Here is a 27,851-nt window from a genome sequence, read left to right on the forward strand (position 1 = left end):
TGAGGGCTGTGGCCTGAACGCTGCCGTGTTCAAAGCAACAAGAACTCCTAAAGTCACAGGCACTCAGGGCATACAATCCTCCTGATGACAGAAACACATGCTCTGTGAGGGCCAGTGGTTGGCTTTATGGTCTTAAGTGACTCAGCCTGGCACCCTGCACATTCTAATGTTTTCCATCATTGAGTCACGTCCAACTCTCTACATCATCCCTTGACTACTCCTCTCAAACCCCGATGAGTTTCTCTTTCCTATCCTTTCCTTACCAGGCGTATCACAGCTAGGCCACTATGAGTAGGCTTCGGTAGCTCTGATGCTTCAGTGAATGAGCTCTGTGTCCCCCATCTTAGCTCTGCTGCTCCACATGCAGATGGCAGGCTGTGTATTTGTTTATGCTGCTGGGTGAGGGGACACTGTGTGGGAAAAGCTGCTCTCCACGGTTGGGATCGATGAGGGAGAGATAAGACTGCTCAGTGGCCTTGGCTAAGCATGCATGAAAACACTTTTCTTGTGTGAGAACTTCCTCCCCATTTTTGTCATTTCTCCTTAATAGGAGCAGCAGTAAGGTCACCCCGATAATTAGTCCCTGTGCTGCAAAAAATAGGACAGCATTTATGGGCTAAATATCAGATCAGCTAATAATGCCAATTTTCTTGTTGTAGGCGCCCTCGCAGCAGCGGAAGCACGGGTGATGTTGCGTGTCAGCATAGCATAGTCTGATTTAGCTGCTGCTATATTTTAGCCATCTCCAAAACAACAGATGTGGCCAGTTATTATGACAAATTGCACATGCAGTGTAATTAGAGTTTTCTGAAACCAAACAATTGTGCTGGTACCACAAGTGCAATATGTCCAGCAAAACTGTGAATGTACCATGTCCAGAATTCCACGTGAATAAATTTAGATAAGATTTTCAGAGTAAAACTGACATTTTTTGCAGTGTGTCTCTTTCTTTCCTTTACCAAAAAAAAAAAAAAAAAAAAAAACTGTGACAAATTTGTACACACCACAAGAATCCTGGAATTTTAGTGTCCCTGTGCTTCTGAATCTTTCCCATCAGCGCTGGGGCATAGCGTGGGAATCAAGGGCAATGATAGGAGGATGTGGGAGAAGAAGAACTGTCTGTCAGTCAAACACATAACATTTAGAGCAACGAGGCTCAGATAGGGAGGGCACTCTAACCTCCTCTTCTTCCTCCCTGAAGTCATAACTTCAATTGTAAATCTTCGGCACTGTAAATGTGTCTGCCTCAAGTGCTAATGAGTCTCTGGGAACCAAACGGTAGATAGATGTAGGATAAGACAGTAACCTGTCCGTACGTGATCTTCCATCAACGTGTTCCACTCTAACTTATCAAACTGATCATTATCTCTCACTTAGCACACTCACTCTCTTAAAAACACCACCACACTCTGTTGGATGCCACCCACCATCTGCTGTCATGTTGTTGTAAGATTCTTAACTGTACAAGTCCCAGATATCATCCCTGCGCTCAGGGTGAAAGCTGCTGCATAAGGCCTCTGGTAACTGGTGTTCATCCTTAGCTTTTCCCTTCAATCTGTATCATGCAGTAATAAAGGCCCTGTCTCACTGCCTGATAGCAAATATATATCACCTTTAACAGGCGCACATTCCAGTGCTAGCACCATGGAAGAATACAGAGCAGGAGCAAGGACATTGTTCTCAGAGTGAGTACAGGGACAGAATGAAAGGGAGGGGGTTGGTGAGGGAAACTCAGTGAGAGAGAGAAGAAATAATGAGACCATAAGACACCATCAGGTGAAACTATAGAAAAGGTTGAGAATGAGAAAAAAAGAAATTCAACCTTTCAATCAATACAGATACAAACTGAGCGACTTGAAGAAGTCGTAAAGACAGCATATGCACAGTGAGTGTGTCAGCCTCTTTTCTGGCCCTCCTTTGTGGTGGTTGAAGCAGCCCTGTGTGTGGTCTGAGTGGTTCCTGTCTTCGAGGAGTGAGCAGATCTCTCAGACACTTCAGACTGCAGTCTCACACACAGCCTCTGATGAGCACAGAGCAAAGAAGGAGAGGTCCAATAAACAAGGCCTGTTTGATGCAGCCGCAGCGCAGCAGCCAGCCAAGTTCCCTTTGTCTTAGAGAGGACACCACAGCCGTCACACAGACAGCCGTCTACCCACTGCTCTTAGCTGCTGTGAGGGGCATCATTCACATGGTGCAGTGCCAGTAGAGAGAGAGAGAGAGAGAGAGAGAGAGAGAGAGAGAGAGAGAGAGAGAGAGAGAGACTGAATGCTGAAAGAGGCGACGAAGCAAATACAGCAATCAGCATTGCTTCAGTATCCAACCAAATAACCAAATGTTATTGTCTGTCTCTCTGTTTGTTTGCATCACCCAGTGTTCCCTAAACAGCTGCATGAGGCTGTTGTGCCACATGCAGGTGATTAGATGGTGATGCTTTTTCAGAGCTCGTCCACATGGTCCTCATCACTCTGTGATTGACTCAGCCTTCTGGTGCTGGAGATACACTTGAGGACTGAGTTTGCAAATCCTTGTGAAATGCACAAAGGGAGAAAGCCAAGTCCAGTAAATTTGATACTGTAGATAAGTGGAACCAGAGTATTTGTGCCATTAGCCTTTAGACAACAATGTCTCCTAAATACGGAACTTTTTAAAGAAAGCAATAAGACTCCTTTGTTTTATAAGCAGTGGGCTGAAAACTCGCAAGGAAAGAGACGATTTTTAAGAATGCTGTCTAATATAATAATAGTTTTTCTGATGTTTTGTTGCCAAAAACACAAAAATAAATTGTAACAAAATAGGGCCGTACAAAGCATTCTTTTCTATTTTCCTTATTATTAACAGATGAGGGAGAAATCAGTTTCCAGTTTCAATTTTTGAGGCTCTAGGTTTTTGTATATTGTGAACATCAGCAATGAATTCAGACAACCAGGCCAAGGAATTCACCTCATCTGACCCTAATGCATGCACACAATAACTCTTGGCATGCCTCTTGATTTTCACGGAGAAGGCTAGCCAAACTGTCATAGTGTATAATGAAAGTGGGGATTTTGGGCAGAAAAATGCTCGAGTGAACTTCTGTTCTATGCCCCTTGGCCCACTGATAGTTGGAGAGGCTCCAACTGAGCTGTGCTTATCTTAATGAAATACTATTTTGTAGAGTCTGTCTTCTAAGTCAGGTTTTGTGAGTGCTAGATCCCCGTATTCCTCTTTAGATAAGAGGAAACTCTAAACTGAGCCCATCAGGTGCAACCAGCATAACTATTTCCCACAGTTGAGGCCCAGGCAGCAATAGCCAGATATCTGACACTAATCAACCATTAAAAGTATGATGCTGTTTCGCGCCAGGCCAGAGAGAGAGAGCGACAGTGACAGCTGCGGCAAGTATGTCCAACTGACGGTTTCTAGGAACACAGACAAAACTTCTCTTTAAGACTGGGGAATTGTACTTTTTTGTTTTTCTCTTTCCAACTGCTGCTTTGTTGTCTCAACTCAGAGTTGGAGTAAAAGAGGTGGGCATGAGATAATAAGGATTTCTGAATGAAATAAATCACACTGTGGAACAGTGCACTGTCAGTCATCCAAGAGATGAGACAGGAAAAGGGAGTATAAGGATGATCCTCAGATCAAATCTGATCCCACTGTCTTCCCTCCAGCATCTGTCTTTTTTGTTTCACTCTTCTTTCACTTCTGTCCCCCAGTCCAGTCTTCTTTCCTTCAGTGGCCTACTGAAGGCCTGATGTTATGCTGGCCTGTGCTTTGGTCACAGATCGGCCTTGGGTTTAACAGCATGTCAAAGAAAGTGCCATTCCACAGGCGTCTGCGTGAAGGGATCAACGTTAAGCCAAAGAGAGCAGTTTCAGGGCAGTTTTAATGCAGCACCTGTCAGGGCTCAGCTCAGGCACAGGATTCTGCAGGACCCCGCCTGTGCAGCTGTGGGTCCAATCTGAACTTCGACCAGGGACGGAGGCCAGGATGCACTCTCTCGCCTCCCAACGGCTTCTGATCTGTCACCACACATAACAATGGAGCTCCTCTGTGGGTCCTCTGACCTCAGCAGGCCTGTAATCTAATGATATGGAATATATCTGTGGTAATCTAGAGGGTCCCGGAATTCAACTTGCACAAGAATACTTGGTTTCAAAACAGTCTTATGCAGTTGCAGTTTGAGACTGTGCAAGTCTGCAACAGGCAGAACACATGTCAAAAACATTTGCAATTTTCAATCTGTATTAGATACTCGTTTTCGTTATCTTTCAGTCCTTCTTGCCGCCTTTATCTGGTTGCATGCTGAACATTCATAGCGAGAAGGCAGACTTTCAAAAAAGGAGAGGAAAAGGAGGGAGAAGAATTGTAAAAAAAGAAAAACAGTAAATCAGAAATCTGACAAAGTCTCTGGGGACTAAATGTTTCAGACAATCAGTCTAAATTACTATTGTAAACATCTTGGGTTAAACGTCCACTCAAAACATACAACTGTGTCTTTTTCTGCTCTCTTGAATGGAAAAAATGCATGGCCTCCAGCACCCCTCTCTCAGAACTCTGGTCTCTTGAGATAGGGAATATTAAAGAGGCTAATGTGACTAGATGGCTCTGGGCTGTCCTTGCAGGGCTGCCTGCTTGTGAATGTCCATTTATAAACAGATTGGTCCAAGTAAGCAGAGAGAGCAAGAGCTGGAGTTTCCCACAGTACTGCAAGAGGCCAACACGATTTCCCCTTTATAGTTCATGACTGCATGGAAACTGCACTCCCACTAAGAGCTCACAGAATGGGTGGACTGGTGGACCGTGGCAGTCCAGATAACACAACTTGACCAACTCTGAATCTGATTAGCCAACTTGAAACCAACCATGCACGCTGATAGTGGCAGTGCTGGACAGAGTCATGGAAAGACTGCTGCTCAGCCTGAAAATTAGATTCCCACTACACAAGTGATAAATGCATCAGTGTTTACTGTAATGAAAGGTTTTGAGGACAATGTGAAAAGTAGATTAGTTCATTTTGATTTGATTTTCTGATATAAGTATTAAGCATCTGTTGTTTGTGTCATTGAAAGTTTACACCAAGTTCAATCACTTTTTATTCTTTGGTGAGGCAACATCAATTTCTTCCAACCTCACTTTGAAATCACGACCACCTTCTCCTCCAGGTAACCAAATCTGCTCACCACCTGCTACCACACAGCTGTGCCCAGGTTTGCTCTCTATAACAAAGCCTGTGTGACCTCCACATCAGTCCAACTCACGTTCCTCAGTCAACAAGACTCCTCTCAGACCCCTCATCTGCATGCCTGTGTCTTTGAAACACCCTTTGTGCTTTCCATTCCGCAGCAGGTCCGTTTTGTGGGTATCCTGTTTCTGCGGCCTGTGGCTGGACTGTGACGTTTTCGTTCTGGTTTTTAAAATGTCTGTAGCTATACACTCTGAGGTTGTGACCCCTGTATGTGTGTGAGTGACAGGAAGGAACGGGGTCTTTTAAGAGGATTTACTGTGAATTAGCACGCTGATTTGATGCTCTTTTTCATCGTCCTGTGTTCCGGCGAGAGCAGACTGCTCTGGCCCCTGTACAGATGGGCAGATTGCATTTCAGCCACTTTTAAAAAGCCCAGCCCATGGCGGATATATTTCGGGAGTACTATTGGTCAACTGTCACACCTGTCAACTATATTCTTTTGAAGTTGAATTTTAAGAATATGCATGTTCAAAAGCTTAATCTCGCTACATCATTTTTCACACTAATCCCTTCTGTTTAGTAACTCACAGTATCCTAACTTTACAGATGGGAATCACTCAAGTATGTGAAGGGAAGAGAATCTGATATCCTCAAGGTACAATGGGCAGTGAAAAGCAGCACCAAGGTAATCTTTCTTGTGTTTTCACATTTTCTTCAAGTTCAGATTGGAAAGAAGGGCACAATGGTTGCTGGTGAAGTGAGCCAGCTCCCTCTAATCAGTTTGGAGGGCAGCTGTGTAGCAAAGACTCGACAGTTACCATCCAGCTGGCTCAGACTCTGGGAACCGGCGCAAAAGGCTAAGATGCACTTTACACCATTACAAGCCTATGCATGGTCTCTGTCTCTCTTGCTCGCTCTTCTCTCTCTCTCTCTTTCACACACACACAAAAACACAGCAAGATCACACCAAATTGCACTACGTTTTTGACTTTTACCCCCTGGTTAAACTATAATCTGTGGTTCTGTTCCGGGCCCTCTTCCAGCATTTACAGCGTCATGTGGCTCAGGATTCCCACATAACAGAGAGCTGCATGTGGTGTGGGCTGCATGTTCCGTTTCCTGCAGATTAACTTTGTATGCCTCCCCCTTTACTGTGACAGACTGAATCAATCTAATGTAAATAAGCATTCCAAACTCTCAACAAACCTATGGCCCCCGAAAACCAAAAGTCTCCCCTTAGTTGAAAGTGAGAGAATTCCACCAGGAGATCTAAACTTCCCTCTCTCCCAGATCTCAAGCCTGCTTCCCACAGGCGCCCCAGGCTCAATGACTTTGACTTCCCACATTTAAGAGTGACTAAAAAAAGCATCTTCAAATTGCAACCATAAGTTGTCTCTCTTTTCCTCCTCCCACACACACGCTCGTATGATCCTAATAGGGTCCTAAACACTGGGAAAACTTAATTCCCCAGTGAAAAAATTAATTGTATTTCCCATTTTACCTGTCATTATCTCCATAAACAACAGAGTAACACTGAGAAAAGCCAGCAATGTTGTTCTGTGGGATGCATACTGAGTTGGAGCTTCCCAGTGAGAAAACAAGTGAACAGGGGAGGGATGAAGAAAGAGAAAGAAAAAGAGAGCATGGAGATGGAGGCTCCTGGCTGACTGCACAAAGGGGTCAGAGGTCTATCCCCTGAGGATATGTGAGTTTGACTCCTCCACAGAATGAAACAGATCCACTTAGTGAAATCACTTCCTGTCAGTGTTTACAGGGTGGTAAGGACTTGGGCAACAGTGTGGCACAGCAGGAGAGAAGAAACTGGACTTTGTGTAAGAGGCTTGTGATATAGAGCTCGGATAAACAATCAGCAAAGTTTGGCTGTCATTGCACAAGCAGTTACTCTCACTGTGAACATTTACTTTGTACAGATATTGTGGAATAATCATTTTCTTGCCCAATGTAAATGTATCTACAGTGCAAGCTTTATCTTGCTCAGGCAGTTTTTTTCAGGCTTGATGGTGCAGTATGGAATCTGATCTCTGTGAGATAGTCTGACGGTTTATCCTTCACACTCATCCCAGCAGAAAGAGAGAGGGAATGAAGTGTGATAGGTGTGTTATTGTTGCATTTTCAGCGAAACTATGCTGGCTCATTCAGGGGCCTCTCTGATAAAGTTGACATCAGAAAGACTACACTACAACCGCAACCTTATCTCGCTTAACATGTAGTAGGCCCTCATCAGGGTTCGTGGAAGTACAAACTATAATGCATGAAGGGCCAGGGTCAGGCCAGGAAGCAGAATACACATCCCCAGCAGTCAAGACTTCATGGTCAACAGCAAGGGCAACATGCAGCTGGATAAGTCCTGGTAGTCGAACACATTCAGGGAAACAAATGGTGTGGTGGAATGTAACTAAGTACGTTTTTTCAATCACTGTACTTAAGGACAAATTTATACTTGTATTTATATTTAATGCTACTTTAAAATTCAACTCCACTTCCAATTCAGTTGGAAATGTCGTAGTTTTTACTCAACTACACTGATCTGACAGCTTTAGTTAATAATTAATTTTCGCACTTTTACATTTCATTAGCTCATAAAATATGATGTCCTGTTTTAGATTGAAATACTCAATAGTACATAAAATTGTTAAGATTAGCTCAACCTTGATGAACTACAACATTAAAATGCAACATTCACATCAATGCATCAATAATTTTGCAGTAATCTAACATAAAAACACTCACAGGGGCATTTATTTTTTTCAGAATTATTACATTCAATTATATGCTTTTACCTTTGAAATTTTAACCACATGTTGCTAATAATGCATACTTACTTTGGTGACATTTTCAGTACATGACTTTTACTTGAACACAGAAGCAGTTTTATAGTGCAGCATTGCCATGTTTTCTTAATTAAAGGGTGGGCCACGATTAGGCAATAGTCAGCCACAACAGTGATGTAAAGGAATGAAATAAGACAATGGAAAACATATTAAAACTTCAAGCAAGTGAGCAACATGCCGAGGACAATGAGATGAAGATGTATGACATCTGTCCAGGGATTACATGTGAAAAACAGCATTTTGGTGGAGTCTGGCACATTTACAGAAGTCTTTATTAATGTGCACTGTGTCTGCTCTGTTAAGTAAACCAATAAATCATTAAACAAAGGATCTGAGCACTTTTTCCAATATTGAAAATGTCATTCATGTAATATCATATTCGTTCAAATGCTGTCAGTTTGCTGGTGTAACTTAGTGTTGAATAAAGACCTGGGTTTAAGACTTTACACAGTATAAACCTTAAATGAGTATAAAAATAAGCTGAAATGAACAGGCTACAACATAGTTGCTAACCATATTACACCTTCTGAGACTCATAAAGGACATCTAATCATCAACTCCAGGGTGAGAAAGTGAGCACTTTGCTGGACATTCAAGTTTACTGGTCCCATTGGAAATATTCTGTCAGATCTTGTAGCTACAGCAGAACTGTCACCAACCCAATAGCGGCCCGTCACACACCACTGCTGCTGAAAGCCCCTCGTCTCATCTGGCTGACTGTTTAAAAAACACACAACTCTATGAGGGCCTTAGTCAAACAGAAATATTTAATAAAATCTGTCATGGTCCATAACTCACCATGCAAATGTCACCATGCAAATGGCCCTTAGTGACCCTTTCATCTTTCTACCATTAGACATAAATGCACTGGTACATCAACACAAATGTTTTAGTGATGACATAGTCATCCTTATGAGGAAATGAACTGATGACGTATTGGGCATTCTCTCTTATTTTAACCTTTATGTTTTATATGTTCTGCAGCTCAGTAGAGAATATTTAATGCGGGGGTCTCTTGTTGAAACCACCAATAATCGCCAAACAATCTAAAGACTGCAAATAAATATGTGAAGAAGAGTTATATGACCTTGTTTAAAAGAATAATAGAGCACTCTTTATAGCTGTCACTACAATAGTGGCAGCCAAACAAAGTCATCATCTTGAAAATGTGGTGCCACAAAGCATTTCCATGTCTTTGAAGCCTGTAAAGAACACAAGCTTGTTAGGACTGTGTACTGTTCTTAGACTTAAAAAAAATCTAAACATAAACTCAGGTTATAACCCCACACTTGGCCCTCTGCAGTGGGGTTGTGAGAGAGGAGTTTCTTTCCCCAGGGTCTCTCCCACGCCATCTCCCCCATTCCCCCTTCTCTGTATATGAGAATAACCATAAATCACAGCTGCATCCAGCCTCAACCAACACGGAGCTAGAAAGTCACTCTGTTGCACCAACAGGGTTTGGCTCAGTAGTGTTGCAGAACAGACACACCTTTTGCAATAGGCTGCAGATATAAAAGTTGAGTCATAGCAGCAGTGGTGTTGTGGGATAAGGCTCAAAAGTGCCGAATGCACTGATTGTTCAGGCTACAGTCACACACTCAGGCACGCAGACACACTCACACCCCCCCCTCCTTTTCTCCCTGATTTAAAGGCCAAAAACAACTATACACGTCCCTCTCTTGGGCTTCATTAGATGGAAAACATAAAAGATAAATAAATGAACTAACCCCAAAATTGTTGTGCTTGCGTGGGAGAGTTCAAAATTCCCCAAAATAGTCTTTCGTAAGGCAAGAGGAATGAGGGTCTGCATCATTTCACCATACAAGGGCTTGTTCTCTGTACCCAATTCCCTGCCGAAACCCTCAACCACACTCACCACCGTGACCAGTCCGCTGCCACAGGGCCCAGACTGCTGTGGCTTCTGCACATTTTCTTTGTGCTTTTGTTCTGTAGCATTCTCTCTTGTGAGTGCTAACACTTCAATGCACACTCAGCCACATCTGCGGGGGCGTCTCACTTGTCTTCTGCTCCGTCAAAGTGTACATCTGCATTCAGTGGATATGTTCCTGGTTTCCACTGGACAGGGTGGCTCCTGGTATATTGATTGTGATGAGGCGTGTTCCTGTTTTACACACGGACATGCATGCACGCGTACACTCACAGTGAAGCAGACAGAGACATGTGGAGTTAAATAGACAAATTGCAGCAGCTTGCACGTAGCATCAGTTCCTTCGACTCTGCAGAAGCAGAAGCGAAAGAACACTTGGTGGCCAGAGACTCAAACAAGCTAGACCTTCTAGACAATAGAATGACTCACAGACATACAAACAAGTACACACTGATCAAATCCAGACACCCTTGCTTTCGTCACTTCAATCATACTGTGGTGTCACCGCACCTTCACCTACCTATGTGTCTGTACACACTTCTGAGGCTTGTACCACTTTGTTTATGCCTACTTGCATTTGTGTTCATACAGCGTCTGTGTTTGTGTGGGTGTGAATGTGTGCATGTCTACACAGCGTTGTGTGGGTCAGTAATTCAATATTTCTATGATGTCAACGCTGTCGCAAACATCATCAGCCCACTATGATTGCGGTGTTTATCTGCCACTGGCCAACGGATGGATCCAAGTGACACAAAAGCATATACAGTTAGAGCCAACTGAAATACTTGTCTGGCTCAAGAGAGTCAGTAGGGATAATCCTGTGTTCCTAGACCCTCTGACCTCCAGACATTTAGTAGTGTTGGCACGTAGCTGGAGCTGTCAGCCCAGCATCTATGGGAGATCTGTGTTTAATTTGCAAAAGCAGACCTTGCCAGAATACAGAGGGAGAATGAAGGAGAGAGGGAGTGGGGGAAATGAAGCCAGTACTTTTGTCTGAGTTTGAGTGCTGAGCGGACCTGCATTTCTGAACTGTGAAGAGAATGATAAGACTGAGGCTGGACGTCTCTGAGACATCTGTATGTGACAGACGGAGCCATTTTGAGCCTTCTAGTGTTTCTGTGTGTCTGCTGTGGAAAGAGTTGTGCAAGTGGTTGTATGTTTCAGTATGTGGGTGTGTGAGGTTGCGGGAAAGGGGGGTTGTTACTGTGAAACTGAGTAGTTAATAGTCTGTGTTTGTCTGCAGATCACTCTGGCATGAGTCTGGGCCCACAAGCCTGGGAGAATCTACTGCTTTCCAAGATTATTCAACTGTGAGCACAACTCATCTAAAACGGCTATAGTACCCAATCACGGAGAGCTGCTTGTCTCAAAAGCACACATACTGCACAAGACGGAACAACTAATCCTCAGTGATGGTTTCTTTGTAGAAATAGTTGTTTTACTCTCAGTTTGTATGTCCAGACTTGTGCAAGCGGGTGTGTAGAGCCGGTAAGTTGTGGGATGAGAGTGACAGATAACTGTGATTTCTGTCAGGTTTTTCTGGTTCTGCTCAGTGACTGGGACAGTCAAGCTGAGGCCTGCCTTCTCCCCTCCAGCCTGGGAAGCGGAGCAGTGATGCCTGCCTTCCTAAGTACCTAGCCGCTCTCTCTGGGAGCCATTCCCATCCCACTCATCTGTTTATTATTTTCCTGTGAAGGCTGTTGTAAGAGGAGAAAGGGGGTGGGGTGGGGTATAGAGGTCAAAATGGAGGGAATATTCTCCCATGTTTCACTGACAATATCTCTAGAGGGTGGGCTGATGGGTTTTTGAATATGAACAAATCCTAAATATATCTGAAGGGAACTGGGAAACGTGTTCTCTGAAACAGATTTTGGGTAAGACCCTGCAGTGTTCTCGTAATGCTAGGCTTGAACTTGGAGGCAAATGGGGTCATGAGGTCCCCAAACTGCTCCACTGCTTGGGTTAATTACGTTAGGAACAAGACATAGGAGGACCCCAGGCGACAAGACACAGAAAACAAAGCTTTGAAAGAGAAGTGCTGAAAAGAGAAAAGCACATACACACCGTGCATAACAGTATGCAAGGATATCCCAGCTTACATCATGTCTTCCTTGAACACTGGCACATTCTGGCTGCAGGTTTGAACACCTAGTTTCACCTGACTGAGTAGACATTACTCATCTGCTTAGGTGTCACACTTCCAGTTAAGATGATTGTGTAATTTTTTCCTGTGACAATCTCATACACACATCTATGTTTTGGATTTTGGTAGAACTGTGTGGCTAGCTGTGGAGCCGGTTGTTTCCACCACTGCCCTGAGGGTTTCTGGATAGAGTTGCAACATCAGCTATGGGTTTGTGCGCTGCAGAGAGTGGGCACTGGGTACATCTGACCTCTGACCTTCCCACAATCTCAGGAGGAGTTGCCTTTTTGCTGAGAAAGGGAAGACCCTCTTGTTGGTCCCACATGGTTCCCTCAAAGTCACATTCCAAGGGATTCTTTTCCCACCATGGACCAAACACATCACTGTGTTCTTTCCTGGCAAAAATCCAAAGAAGTGGGTGATCACATGAGTGGGGTCCTGCCCAGTACTCATGGCAGGCTTGACCTTCAGCAAATGCCACAGTTAGGCCATTCTCTGCAGGTCAGGGGAAATATGGCAAGGGCCTGCAACTGGGAGAAAGGTCTGGTCTCTAATATGACAGAGAAACATTAGTCTCTGATTTCATTAAAATATTTTCATGACATGCAATACTATAACACCCGTAAATCATTTTAATCTGTTGATTTTTATGAAGCGAAATGTTCAGGAATATTCATTTGAGTTTTTCAAGCTTTTGGTTTCACTTTGAAATGCCATCATCAAAATTATTTACTAATTTAAGTCTGATGGATGTGGACACGGATACTGTACAAATCAACATCCGTTCCAGTTTCACACATAAATGCCAGAACAGTGCAATACCAACAACACTGACGTGATGGAAGGCCATTTTCCTGCAGTTGTTCATATATTTAAAAAAAATCATGCTGTACTGAAATCTAATAATGATACAGTATTTCTATCAATGAATCTATCTAATAATATTGTTCTTTGACTCTTGAACTCCTGGGATTATCTTAAGATGGGAAAACATTCCTGCACAGAGTCATCTTATTTGCTTTTCATAAGAGAATCCCTTCATGTACTTGAATTTCAGCCCCTGACTAAGATGCCTTGGGTTGGGGGAAAAAAAAAAAAAAAGACAGAATATAACCAGGCTTATTTCATGTGTCTGTTATTGAGGACTTGTTCATTATACACACTTTATACTCTGCCATAACACAAGCAAATGTTTTCTCTTCTTCCATCTTGTCACAGTATCCTAAAAGCACTGCCGACATGGTGCCATTACAGAATGCACATATCATTTTGTCTTTGAAGGATGTTTGCTTTTTGGCCAAAACCATCACTATCCATTATACAAAAAAAGATTGGCACTGTCGGTATGCTTTCTGTTACTGCTATTTTTGCAAAGAAAAATTCCAAAACACACTGAAAATGATCCTGCAGTAATTCAAGGACTGTAATGAAAAATCTCTATTTAGTCTATCTTGACTATTTTCCTATTTCTTTATTAGTCCTAACAGCCAAATGTTGGGTTGGGCCATACCTATTTTAGAAGCAGTGGGAAGCTACAGTGAAGTGGCCGGGAACCAGTTCCAGTTCTGTGGCCAGAAGCAGTTCAGGGCAATGACAGCAGTGTTCATATTACCTAATATGCATGTTTTTAATGGTGGTTGGAAACTGGAGCACCCAGAGGAAACCAAAGAGAACACATGGAGAACATGGACTCTCCACAGCAAAAGGCCTCAGACGGCTATGGTGGGTTTCAAACTTTCTTTCTGTTTTAGCCAATTCTTTTCTTTATGCGTACACATAAAAACACCTGGATAGTCCTATGGCTGAAATAGGAGCAAACTGTGGTTAGTGTATGTGTGTATATATATATATATATATATATATATATATATTTTTTTTTTTTTTTCAAATATGTCGCTGTCTGTTTGAATTTAGAGTCTGATCTGAAAAGCATACTGTACTCTTCGTAAACATGCAAAATGTGCTGCAGAATTGTACATGGAGTTTTACTGGCGGTGGAGTTCGAGTAAAGTATTCATGAATTTTGAAAGAAGTGGTCAAGTGACTGAAAAATGTTTCACAGTCTACAGCTGTCTTACTGTTAGGTGTGTTGAAAACGGGAACTCAGTATTGAGAAATATGTGCCTTTAAGACATATTGACTGTGTACATTATAGACAAGGAAAATAACATGCTTTCAGTAAATAGAGCACTTTTTTCAATTTTCAGTTGTTGACATGCATTTCTGAAAATAAGGCTCAAAACTCTGCACACAGAACAGAGTAATAACAATAATGAAGAAGAGGAAGAGAAGAAGAAGAGACCTACTTTTATTATCACCACACAACAATGCACACAGTACATGCACACACGCCATGCTTCTTTGTGAAATTATTTCTCCGCATTTGACCCATCCTGGAATGTCCTTCCTCCACGGTAGACCAGGAGTGGTGGGCTGCCAGCCGACAGCGGCGCCTGGGGACCCAGGTCTCTTTGCCACCATTGGTCAGGTGGTGATCTTCTTGCATGTTGTTTAGTGGGGGTATATTTTATGGAGGATACCCCAGGTGAACACGGGAAGAACATGCAAACTCCACACAGAAAGGCCCCTTTCCTCGAAATAAGCAGCAGGCACTGAAGGCATGGTGGAGGACACGTCCCCAGTGCCCCAGGCGGGAATCGAACCCAAGACCCTCTAGCTGTGAGGCAACAGTTTTGCCACTGTCCACCATCCCACCTATAATTGCGGTAATAAACTTTTTTTGTACAGAAATTTTCATACAAGAACTGCAGCTGAAAGTGCTTCACAAACAACAACAAAATCACCTACACATGAAAAAGACATAGAATGAACAAATGATGATAAAAGTAAAAATAAGATAAAAAAAAAAAGAAATTGAAAATAGAGCACACAGAATGCACTGACATTTAAAAAAAAAAATAAATAAAAAATGCAGCAGTGCATAAGTGAGAGGCCAAGCACAAAGTCTCAGGCCTGCATCAGGAAAGTCACAGTCAGGTAACCAACACAACCAAAAGATGCACAACATCACATACTGTATCTGTTGCAAAAATGAAAGTGTAGCCTGCATTCAAATATATATCATTACAACACAACATTACATTTTGAGATGTGTCATTAATTTCATATGTAATATTTAAAAAACTATACACTAAGGCGCATCTTTATTTCTTTACCTCCACCTTTTGAACTACAGGGTACTGTGTGTGCGTTAAATAAAGTTTACAATGACCACTGGAAATATTCACAACACTAAAACTTAATGCTGTAACATTGCCACAGAAAGTGTTAACCTGTAAAAAAAAAGAGAGAGAGAAATGTTCAGTACAGTCAAGAGAGAACAAACTGTGGGTTGCTGCTTTTATGAGATCCAGTGACAGCATACAGAACCTAGAGTGACGTAGCCTGCTCTGGATAGTTTATACATTAAAATGACCACATCCCTCCATTCCCTGAAGAACAGGCATGTGTGCTTATGGCTGGCAGCTATATACCTTCCAGCTCTGAAAAGAACTGTTTGATAGGATTCAGAAGGGCAGACCCAGAAGCACATTTTCAATGACTACGTCTCCCAAATGAGCAAAATGTTTTATTTTTGAATGGTGCAAACAAATGCCATTCATTTATTTTGCACATGGGCATCTGATTCAGGTCAAGTTTTCTGACACTCGTGTTTTTCTTGTTCATTTTCCAATTGTTACTCTTTATCTTTGCAATGTACCTTCATTTTGTGGATATATTTGGTTGAATATGATGGTTGTTTGGCTCTGGATCGTGTTTCCGTTGTCTAAGGAGGCTGAAATCTTGAACATTTTCAGGTTGCGACCATCTTGTACTCACCAGGAATCTTCTCCTTCAGGGCTTCTCTTTACATTGCAACACTTCCCCTCTGGCAACCGAAACCAGGCTGTGCACAGACAAGCAAAGTTAAAGTATTCCAGGCCTCTGTATCTGTGCCTCTGGGAGAGCCACACACCATAGATGAGCAGATTAGATAGAAGGAAGATGAAAGAAGGAAAACAAATCCAAGACAAAGATGGGAGGAGGGAATGACAGTATGGCGACTTTCTTTCTATTGCACATGTGCACACACCCATAAACAAGGAGGAAAGGGGATATAAAAAATAGACGTGAAAATGAATTGAGATGGGAGAAAATAGAATCCAATTTGTAGTGTTCGTTAATAAGAGACAGACTCAAAGAAAGGGAGATGGAGGGTGAGAGGGAGAGCAGCCAAATGACAGAGGCGTGTTTGTGTTCTGATTAGGCAGAGCCAAATGGAGGCGGCTCACCAATGGAGATAACCAACAAAGACATCTCTTCACTGGGGACAAATCTATGAGCATCTTTTCATGGTCAATAGACGGAGGCATTCTTTTGTTTTCATGAAGGAAAAAAAAATCAGCCTCTGTGGATACATGAATGCAGCGCAAAGTTTACTGTTCATCTGCTCTTGAATGAAGCAGATGACCAGAATGCCTTCTGTTTTTTTCCAGTCTAGGAGCTTGAAAGTGTGCACAAGAGTCATTTTAATGATTCCTTATACTTAACAGAGCTACATGAAGCTATGTTATGATGATGTTCTTATGAACTAAAATTTTGAATGTCTATTCTCTTACTCTGCCTGCCAAGATATGATGCACTCAAGCTGAATAAACAATGATGTGGGCTCTTTGGGGTAAGACAGGCTTCCTGGCATGGGTGTGCCCACACCCTGCTTGGTTTCTCATCTTTATGGATGACGACAGTGAATAGATCAGATCCATGGCAGTGCTGATGGGGTACAGAGCGAGGTTTTCGCTCTGGCAGGAAAAAGGGCCTGGGATACAGCCAGGGTTGCCGGGCAAGGACGAACTTCAATACTGATAGACTCTTTGATGAGGTCACCGTCTCTCACACAAAGACTAGCTGTCTCTATCTATCTATCTATCTATCTATCTATCTATCTATCTATCTATCTATCTATCTATCTATCTATCTATCTATCTATCTATCTATCTATCTATCTATCTATCTATCTATCTATCTATCTATCTATCTATCTATCTATCTATGAGTCCTCTCTTCCTGACTCATGCACAAATCCACATAAACACTCATTAAACTCACTCACTCACACACTGCTGAGAGGCATACGAGAAAAACACAGCCATCCTTGGGAAGCTAATTAAAAGGATAATCATCCCTCAGTTGAAAATATTCCTTCCCTGGTGTCGGTCAAAGCAGAAAGCAAAGCATATGGTTATTTTTCTGTAAATTAAAAATATAAATGCTCCACACCAAAATTCCCAGACGTCTAATTACAACATTGAAGGAGAGAAACAACTGATCCATGGTGGAAGAGGTTAGAAACCAAAAGACAGATGATATGTTGCAGGAAGAAATGTGAGTTCACAGAATGGTGAGAAAAGCGTGATTTGTCAGAGTGCAAGCATACTTAACATGAATGCTGTGTACCAGTGAAATGTTTGTGGGGGTTCTTTCCTTATCCTTTAATCTGTGTTTTTTGGTTTTTGGTCTTCATCGTGCCCCTCAGCTTGTCTTGCCCACAAACAGGAATTTCAGGTTTTGAGCAAAATCTGTGCACTGACATCAGCGGCTTTGCTGTCAGACTCCTCTTGTGGAATATAACACCATATCTTACCTCACTGTCCACAATAGAAACAAGAGAATCATATTACCCCTGCTCAGATTACATCATCTCTAAGCCCAGCACAATCAACCATCATCCCCTTGTTTGTGAATTATAATACTTGTACACAGATTGAACCCTTTAATCACAGTGTTTCACCGTCATTGGAGCTGGTAGTTTTGAGAGAGTGAACAGAGCGGAACAAAACGAAGCAGTAGTGGGCAAACTGAGTGCCAGTCTGGAAATTCCTGCAGGATTGTTTATGTTGTGGAAGAGCACTCGGGAAAGGGACAACGCTAATGTTGTAATGATGACAATAGCGGTTCTGTGTCTGTAAAACAATGTGTACGACTGGCTGGCAAGAGCCAAGATTCTTTTGATTTACGTTCTGACCTCTAAACGATCTGAGAGGCCTTGCAAACAAGCAGTTCTACTCAGATCGAGAGATGATGACCCCCCTCTCCATGTGTGAATAAACAAATGACCCACGTTGGGTCTGTGAGAGGTCACTGCACAGCGGAGTTATGGAGATGGACGAAGGAGAGGGCAGACAGACAGTGGGCCTCAGAGAGACAGAGAGTGAGTGAGCAGGAAGGAGAAAGGGAAAGGACAGAGAGGTAGGGAGAAGGAGAGATAGACGCTGGGTTTGTTTCTCCCTGTGGCATCTGCTGGCCTTGTGGTCCCAGCCGCCACAGGCCAGCCACAGGGCAACTTTGGCTTCTCTTGTTTTGACTATATATGAATGATAGCTCCCTTCACACTCCAGATCAGCTTTATGGATAGTGATATGTCCCACGTGGCTACATCTCTACTCACATGCAGCTTTGTTAAATAGCTTTTTCTCAGGATCCCAGGATCAAGTCATATGGTGGTTCTGTTGTCCAGTCTGTGACACCAGAATTCAGAGGATCCTTCATTGCCAGGGAAGTAATAACAGAAAAAAGATAAGTGGAGCCTTATTTTGATCCATCCTGACCTGGGATCAGACTGAAGCACCCTGTCTAGACATCAGCTCCACTTAATGCCAGCGTCCCCCAGCACCGGGACTTTCTTTTGCTTCCTGTTTCTTTCACACTTGCTCTCCCTTCTTTTTTTCTGCTCCTTTCTCACAAATTTCAGACCTCTGCAGTTCCCTTTTGTTTGCAATCTCTGACTCCCCAGTGCATCTCATCACTCTCTGAGTCAGACTTAGGTGTGGTTGTCTGGTGATGATGACAGCGAAAAGAGGATGGAGTAAAATGACTGAACCAGCAATGACCCGGCAACAGAGAGGGCAGACAGATTGCAAAGATTGTATCCTACTAACATGCCAGAGATGAGGCTCCCTTTTTTCCCCTCTACTCTAAATTCCTTGCCAAAAAATGCAAGTGGCTTGTTAGTCAGTACACGGCGAGGGCGCATGAAGACAGAGCTTATGCCTGTTTAGTAGCTCAGTATTGTGACAGGGTTACAATTGAGGGAAGCCTGAACCACGTCACGCTGCCCTCATTATATTGCAATTACGTTCTTGATTGTGAAACAAAGGTACACAACAATGGTTTGATAAACCCTCTTGTTTAATGAGACTTTGCTGTAACTCCTGTGTTCATTCAATTAGTAAACAGGTCTTCCATTCAGGCCTGGGCACCCCAATTCTCATTTTCCCAAATGCAACATACCCCCACCCCTCAGTGCCCCAAAGCCCCCACCCATCCTCTGCCCTTCGCCTTCAGCGTCCCACATTGGGTCTTGGCATCCCCCTGAACATTCAGGGCACAGAGACTCCTCCCCCAAACTCCTCAGATTCCCTTCCCCCTTCTCCTCCACCCCCTGCACACACACCCATTTGATTGTGATTGACAGCGGCTTTGTTCCATTGTGCGTAGCTGTCGCCTCTGATGAAGACACATACACAGAGTTGAGCCGCTGCGCTCATTGTACATTGCACAGAAACTACAGGTCTGCAACCAGTTGCACTGTCCTCTGATAAAGAGCTCCACGCAGACAGACCGGGTGAGTGTAACCAGCCTGGACATGGCAGGCCATGGCAGGTTGGGATGGGACAGGGTGTGTGCAGGCAGGACAAACTCTGGCTAGGCAATCCAGGCCAGATCACAGGCCTCTCCCAATGTGGACCAGGGGGTCCCGGCCTGATGGGCTAAGGGGGCCAGCTGGAGAGGGAGGATAGGGCTGCGCAATGTGTCTGAGGAGGCCGTCATTAGGGTTCACCCCTCCTCAGGGATGGGAACCAGGTCACATTCTCTCACACGGCACAAAGCAGGGTGTGTGTGTGAGAGGGGTGGGGGTTCAAGGGAGGGGTTTTGATGGGGAGCAGGCCATGACCTCTTTATATCCATCAACAGATCACTAACTTGGCCCATAGACATGTTCATACAACACATTCACACACACACACACACACACACACACACACACACACACACACACACACACACACACACACACACACACACACACACACACGCATGCATGCAAACACATGCTAATGTGTGCGTATGTGCACAGACATGCTCACTCACAAATATGCATATGCAAAAACAAGTACGTGCTCTGCGAGAGGCACCATGTGTCTTTACCTGAATACGATCCCAATAGCTTAAAGTCTCTGTGAGCTGAGATACTGTTGTAACATGAACACTTTCAATGCTGCTTACCACTAAGGAATATCTTCGTTTCCAAATGAACCTTTCAAAAATCAGTAATGAACTGATTGGCTATTGTAATATTGAAACATATTGTAACAAATCCAATGAATTACATAAATTTGCTTATAAAAACATAATGGCCAGTGTGTGCAACAATGTATAATTACAATCTAAAGATTGCACCTATTCTGTTATATTACACTTGTCTATCTCAGGCCACTGAGGACAAATTCCTTTACACTACAGCTCCTGCTTCTGAAATCCACAGGTTGGCTGTCAGAGAAAACCAGTGAAACACTGCCCCCTATTGGTACCCAAGGAGTCATACAGACAATGAGAAAGACCCTGCAGAGTCATTTCTACCAATAAACACTATTAGCCAAAATGCTCATGTTTGTCATTGACATCCTTAAAAAACAAGGATAAATCAGAATTCTGTTTATTTCTAAATCAAGATTACACATATCTGACCCAACGCTTCACAAACCTTTAAAAAACAATAACATCCAGTTCATTAAAAGATTCAAAATATGATTGGACAGCAGTTATGACCATGAGAACACTATGTTAAGGCAAACATGAAATTAAGGGCACAACACAATAAAAGCAGATATATCCTTTCTGTTTCTGTCATATATGCTATAACTCTGGTGAGCCTGAGTGTATAATTATCCATGCAACAAATTATAGCATTATTATGTCTCTATAATCTTATTGTTTTTCTCTGTAACTGAGTTCATTTTTGTGCTTTGTTATCTGTCCATGGGCTCATGTCTCTGTTCATGTTCTCTTTAAAATGATATAGACATCAAACCACTTCATACTGTTCAGTTCCTCCCATAAAGCAATAACTAAGGCATGGCCTTCGCTTTATTACATGTATGTACAATCCATTGTGTGTGTGTTGCATGTATTTCTGTGTTTTTGTGTATGTATGCATCTGTATGTATATGTGTGAGTACATGAGGTCATCCTGCATACATCTCTATGACAAACTTGTGCAACTGTGCATGTTGTCAGGCAAAGCTTATCACGGTAGTGTCTTTGAACTAAAAGGCGCCTCCACTCTCCAGAGTGACTGGCTCTACTCTACCTGCTTTGCCCAAAAGCTCAGGAAAAGGCAGTAGGCACTGGGTGGGATCAACAAAGTGGGAAGGTAAGGACAAAGGGCAGGAATTGACACCCCCTTCAGTTAGGTGAGATGGTGCGTCTGCGCAGGCAGCTGCACGTCAGGCACTTGAGGATGCTCATGGTGATGTGCATGAGAGGGCCGAAATTAAAGAGCAGGTTGTAGAAAGTGTTGACAGACAGGCCGCCAGTCTCATCTGCATACTTTAAGGCCACAATGGGTGTGTAGAGGCTGTTGGTCAGATTCCTGAAGCGAGGGCTGCTCGACTCAATAACCTTTTGAATGCACTGGAGAGAGAAGAAGCAAAAGAAAGTTTTGAGTGCTGGTTGAGTTTTTGTACCAGTTAGTGATCAGAGACACATTGATTCTTGAATCCTGGCACAGATTTGGTATAAACCCTTACTTTGGCTATGTCCTCTGGCATCTGGCCCATGGCTTCAAATATATCTATGGATGATGGCAGGTAAACATCTTTAAAATAACGAACTGTGTCGGCATCTACTCCTGGATACTCCATCTTGGCCACATCCTCCATCATCTTCGTCTCGAACTCGGTGTGCACAGGGCCAGGCTCAATCATGGACAACCTGTGAGGAGTCAGATGCAGAAAGGCCCATGAGGGAGCAAGTACAGTACAAAGTAAAGACAGATGTGAAGGAAGAATAGAGGAAAGAGTATAATCTACCGGATATTGAACTTCATCAGCTGCACGGCCATACTCTCACAGAAACCTTCCATGGCAAACTTAGAGGCAGTGTAAACATCGTTGAACACCACTCCTAAACCAACAAAACAGAGAGATAATCAACGCTTTGTATTATCGAATTCCACAATACTCAATTAACAGCAGACATGAGTCAATTATCATATACACATAAAGCCACTTGAATCAAGCATGGAGACACATATTATATGGGACAATACAAACTTCAGACAGAATATGTAAGCCTGTTTATCTAACTTCCACGTGACTGATAACTTTGGATTCTCTTTAACTTTGTTTGAAGTGCCACATGGGTGGGGTTTACCAGAGCAAGTTAAAGCAAACACTAAAAATTCCTCGCAACTGCTTGTTATTTGACTCAAAACAGCACACCATTATAGCATGATGAGGAGACTGAACCTGAACACTGCATGTGTTTATGCTGTAATAATCAGCAGCATTAGAGTTTAAACACACAGAACTGATCCCAGAATGGAGGGTTTGTTTTGTTTTAATTAAAATTCTTCTTTGCAGATGTGCTGCTTATACTATTTCAACAATTCAATTATAATCTTTTCAAGTTTGTTAAGAGACACTGAAATTCTCTTGCATAACAGTATCATTAATTTAATAGATCCTAAAAGAACAAACTGAATCTTTTACAGCCCAGTATGAACCTTGGACAGTCACCATATGTTGTAACTTGAAGAAATGTAGTTTTTTTAGTCATTTGTATCTGAAAACGTGATGCTACAGTTTGCTAAACTGATTTACAATATCTGAGTGCAGTGTAAGCATCTTACCCTGAAGACCCATGACACTGCTCATGACCACGATGTGTCCTGAACGCCTCTTCTTCATGTCTGGCATCACTTCTTTGATCATGCGAACAACTCCAAAGAAGTTGGTCTCAAATACTCTTTTCATCTCCTCGATGCTGATACTTTCCACAGGTCCCAGCAAGCCCACACCTGCATTGTTGACTGACAGGAAACACACAGACTCAGAGATGACAGACTGCTGGCAGCTCCAACACTACAATTACCAGAAGATACTGTTGACTTAACATGAAGTGATATCTGCAGCGTTTACACTGTTCTCTCGCCTTCCTACAGGAATAGATCCCTTTTTGATAGATCACACATAGCATTACTTCATACTGCCACCAGATGTCAGTATGTGACAGCAGCACAAAGGTGTGATGTAATACCAGGCCATGTTGGAGGGCCGCTGGGTCTTGAGTAATTAGGTGAAGGGGAATATAATGTTGGATTTAGAGTAAAATGGAGGCAGGTTTATAAATAGGACCTTTTATCCAGACTAAAGGTTTAAAGAAAAAGCTACCTATTCAAGAGCCATTAATCTTGCAACATACAATTCAGTGACCCCGTTGCGCAATATGACCATGAAATGACTGGGTGACAGGTCAGTACCATGCACTCAATGAACTGTTTTGATGTGCTAAGATTTCTGAGATTTAACAGCTTCAGCTTCGTTTCAGGTGGAAGGACCCCCCCCCCCCCACCCCCCTTCAGAGAAAGACCTGCCCTGGGCAGATAGAGCTCCAGACTTGGTTTCAGCGATATTTCATACACACTGGAAATCAGTATGGTGGTCCTCTGTGTTTTGGCACAGAATCTATCTGCCCACTGGAATTTCAAGACTCTCCCAACCTCCTCCCCCCACCTACTCTTAATGTCAACTGCAAAACCACGAAGGACAGTGTTACGAGAGTGTAATATTCAGTTATGCATATTTAGAAAGTCTGTCCTAAAGTTGTATTAGCATTCATTAATAGCACTGTACTGTGATTTTTGCGTCTTCATTTGACAAGTCTTTTACATTTTCACTGCTACTGTCTCTCACACAATTTATCAGCTGTTCTAAAATATATAGCACAAGAAACAAAGACACTTATAGCACATGTTTATCTACATACAGGGGACAAACCACAGTATTAGCTGTGTCCCACTCACTCAGGATATCAATATGGCGGTCCTTAACATTGTTGATGCACTGCTTGACGGACTCGTCACTGCACACATCCAGTGGAAGCAACATCAAGGTCTTGCCATAAGCATCTCCTGCTGCCTCCACTAGCTTGTCCTTTTTCTTCAGGTCCCGCATGGTGGCTATGACTGGGGAGAGACAGAGAAGTGGAAAATTTTAGTCTTTAGGGTTCTTTAGATTTGTACAGTAACACAACTTGGAACAGCAAAGAAATCCTGAGGAGTGTGTGGAGCGCTTCAAATCATCAGGATATTTGAGTCAATTTTTTAACACTTCTGTTCAATTCCACACTGTCTTTATTCATTATTTGATGCAGAATTAGTTTGAAAATCCTGAATAACTGTGTTCTGTAGGTAGAAGGAAACACTTTGGAGCCATTGTCACACTGATAAAGCAACAGACAGGGCTGAGAAACTCCTATCGGTGGGGCCACCAGGAAATGACTTCCTTAAGACACACAAGCAAGAGCGCGCACATGCACGCACACACACACACACACACACACACACACACACACACACACACACACACACACACACACACACACACACACACACACACACACACTGTTGTGACAGAGTCAGATGTGTGGGTCAGAGTTCCCTGCAATGGGCATGTCTGTCAGTTTACAGGACACAGAATTGATTTCCTCTGAACTTTACACGCTGAGCAACATTAACCTACATGCAGCACAGGAATCTATCATGACCAGTGACAGCAGCTAACAGTGCTGACCTGGCTTTCATGGATTCTTCCATGTTGTGTGTTGCGCTAACACTGTGCTGACTGATGTTATCTAGCAGGGAAAGGAAGACAGTGCTGTTGCACAATGGCAATCAGTGAGAGTAAACAACCTCTTATTCACACGTTCATCTGAATCAACCTGTTGTCCTTGACAGATAAAGGCCAACTTTCACCTGATTCTTGTCTGAACAGAGACAGGGTTAGATCAACAAGATTAAAAGGGGGGTTGCTATGCTGTAGAGGTTTTGCATTGCCATGAAATGTTACTGAGCTAACCTGTCATGATGTGTACCAATTAAACTAAGGCCTGTGTCATGTAACTTGTAGTGGCCAAGGACACACTATGCATTCATGACGTCGAATTAAACCTAATCTTATGATCTGAGATCTGTGAATCCATGAAGCAACAGAGAGATTTAAGTATTGGTAGAGAAGTGAACAAGAGATCCATTGTTCTTCTGGCTCCTGCAGGAATTACTCTTGGGCTGCTTAAACATTCTTGAATGAACCACATTGCATTGCAGACACAGAGGTCTTTTTGGGGTTTCTCTGAGTTTGGTGCATGTTACTGCAACTAATTACTTCTTTATGCAAAATGCAATATTTAATCTCTGCTGGATTTCCTCAAGACCATGTGAAAAGAGCAGATCAGCTTTATCGCTGAGAGGTGGCCTTATTGAAAGCAGGTCACAAAGTGAAAAAAAATCTGCTCAAACCAGTGTTATGGGAGCAGTAAATCACTTTTGTTTTCCTCATTTATTTTGTGGTAGTAAATCCCATCAGATCCTGATGGTCCCTAAAGATGTATATATGTATATGTAAAAAAAAAAAAAAAAAGACTAAGTCTTGCACAGTGGTTCCTAAAAGCAGTGATGGCTTAATTTGTCTAAAATGAGTTTAATTAGATAATGTATATGACAACTACTGAAGTCCCTGGTTTCACTGTTACTTCACTGACTCTTGGCTTACAGCCAATTATGTAGTTCTGCATTAAGTCACATCTAACATCACAGGGGGCCTTGAAGACAAACTCTTACAACGGGGTGGGGGTGGAAAGGTGGTCTAATGTAATTCTGTCTGAGGGTCCATGACAATGTTTTGGATTCCCAGTTCTTACAATGATATTAATTACGGCTGGGAAGCAGGACAGGAGACGCACAGACCAACAATGTCAAAGTGGGACACCCTAACTCCACTGTGCACCAATGAAGACTTCAAACAAGGCCCTTGCTTCAGAGTGAACCCTCGCTTGTACAGGTCTCAAACTTTGTCCCCCTTTCAACACTCGCTCCAGTGAGGGGACTATAGGCACATTAGACACGGCACTAAACCGGAGCAGGCGGTCTACAATTCACTGCGATAAAAGGGGGCTTTGTGCTGGAGAAGTCACTTGAAAGAGAACTGACAAGACTCCTTTTATGATTCCGCCTGGCAAGCGGCATCCTTGCAGAGCCCTACCCTGGAAACTGCGCTTTCAGATGATAATACTTGAACCAAAGGGCGACCGAATCCCAGCCCTTACAAAAGGATATGGATCCGATATCACCAGGGTTAGCTATTTCAATGGACACTACACTAAGTCACTTATTTGCGTTAAGACGGGAGAGTTGCGCATGAAACTCAACCGAACTTTGTGCGTAAAGGAGGCTTGGTGCAGTAGCAGAGCTTCGAAGGGGAAAGTAAACACGGAATAGGCTTTCGAGCGAACCACACTATTATAGGCTTGCTACTAATAGGTCCGATCAAAGAAACAATGTAGAAGAAAGCGCATTTACCATGGTAACGCTTCTTTTCATCTTTGGCCAACGTGACGGCGATTCGTAACCCGATGCCGGAGGAGCAGCCGGTGATCAGCACAACTTTCTGCCCGCTGTTCGCCATGATTTGTCCCGGGTAGGCGCTGTGTTTTTCAGCGGTCCTCTGCTCCGGATGGTCGCTGCCGAGGGAGCTACCGATCACCGGACTTTAAAGAACTAAAGCGGATCATGCAGCCACCGCAACCATGTGAGCGTCTAATGCAGTCACATGTTCAATAAAATCAGTAACCAAAAAAAAAAAAAAAAAAAAAAAAAAAGCCGTGGCATCGCAAACACCCCTTGCAGGCAAGATATTCAACTTAACGAGTGCCGCCTGCCCTGAAAATGAAGTTAAATCCTTTAAAATGTGCGTGGCTGTGCGCGCGCACGTGCGTGTTGTAGAGGGGGCAGTGCTTATTTGATTTTTGAGCTGGTGACCCCAACAACAAGTAACTGCAGAATTTACACAATGTTGTGTTCATACCTAATGGTTTGGTTTCATTCACTACTTTATTACAATATTCCTACTTGGTCTTAATAGTTTTACCACGATATACTTTATGGTAATGAATACCTTTTCAATACTTATACTTTTTCAGAACTAGTATTTAATCTTTTAAATTCAATTAGATGTAAGGGAATTAGTTAATTCAATATTAACACAAATTTTAGCTAGAACATATTTAGTATGTATATATGTATATTTAGACTAATACACACACACACACACACACACACACACACACACACACACACACACACACACACACACACACACACACATATATAATTACTATTATACGATTATTATTATGATAATTATTATTATTTTTATTCTTATTATAAACAGCAAATCAAGGCCTTGGTTTTCGGCTGTAGTTGATTCATTTGTAAAACTGGTCTTCCCATGCTCACTTTACTTTTTTAAAGCTATTCCTTAATGTAATGCGCTGCATTGTACTGCCATCTGGTGGTGAAGAAAGGTGTAGCACTCTTCAGAAGCACTCAAGCTTACTGAACGGACTGAACGCATCATCCCTCATCAAATAAACAATGCTAATTGTACCACTGTATTCCAAACATGAATTCAGTGTAACGATTGGAGAAGAATGGTCTGAGTTTGGTTATCAGTTTGGTTTGTC

The 27,851-nt window shown here is 42.8% G+C and overlaps 1 protein-coding gene across 1 annotated transcript; it reads right to left on the reverse strand.

The window, feature by feature from the left end:
* Positions 1 to 20,722: 20,722 nt before the first annotated feature.
* Positions 20,723 to 27,038, reverse strand: rdh8a (retinol dehydrogenase 8a). Its single transcript, XM_070981769.1, has 6 exons — positions 26,689 to 27,038; positions 24,136 to 24,297; positions 22,963 to 23,142; positions 22,142 to 22,235; positions 21,860 to 22,043; positions 20,723 to 21,743 (listed from the first exon to the last, which is right to left on the reverse strand). Exons 1-6 carry the CDS (start codon positions 26,792 to 26,794, stop codon positions 21,516 to 21,518), a joined length of 954 nt encoding a protein of 317 aa, XP_070837870.1. The 5' UTR covers positions 26,795 to 27,038; the 3' UTR covers positions 20,723 to 21,515.
* Between the last annotated feature and the right edge of the window lie 813 nt (positions 27,039 to 27,851).

This window comes from Chaetodon trifascialis, chromosome 15 (genome assembly GCF_039877785.1).
Source record: "Chaetodon trifascialis isolate fChaTrf1 chromosome 15, fChaTrf1.hap1, whole genome shotgun sequence".
In the NCBI taxonomy this organism is placed as follows: Eukaryota; Metazoa; Chordata; class Actinopteri; order Chaetodontiformes; family Chaetodontidae; genus Chaetodon; species Chaetodon trifascialis.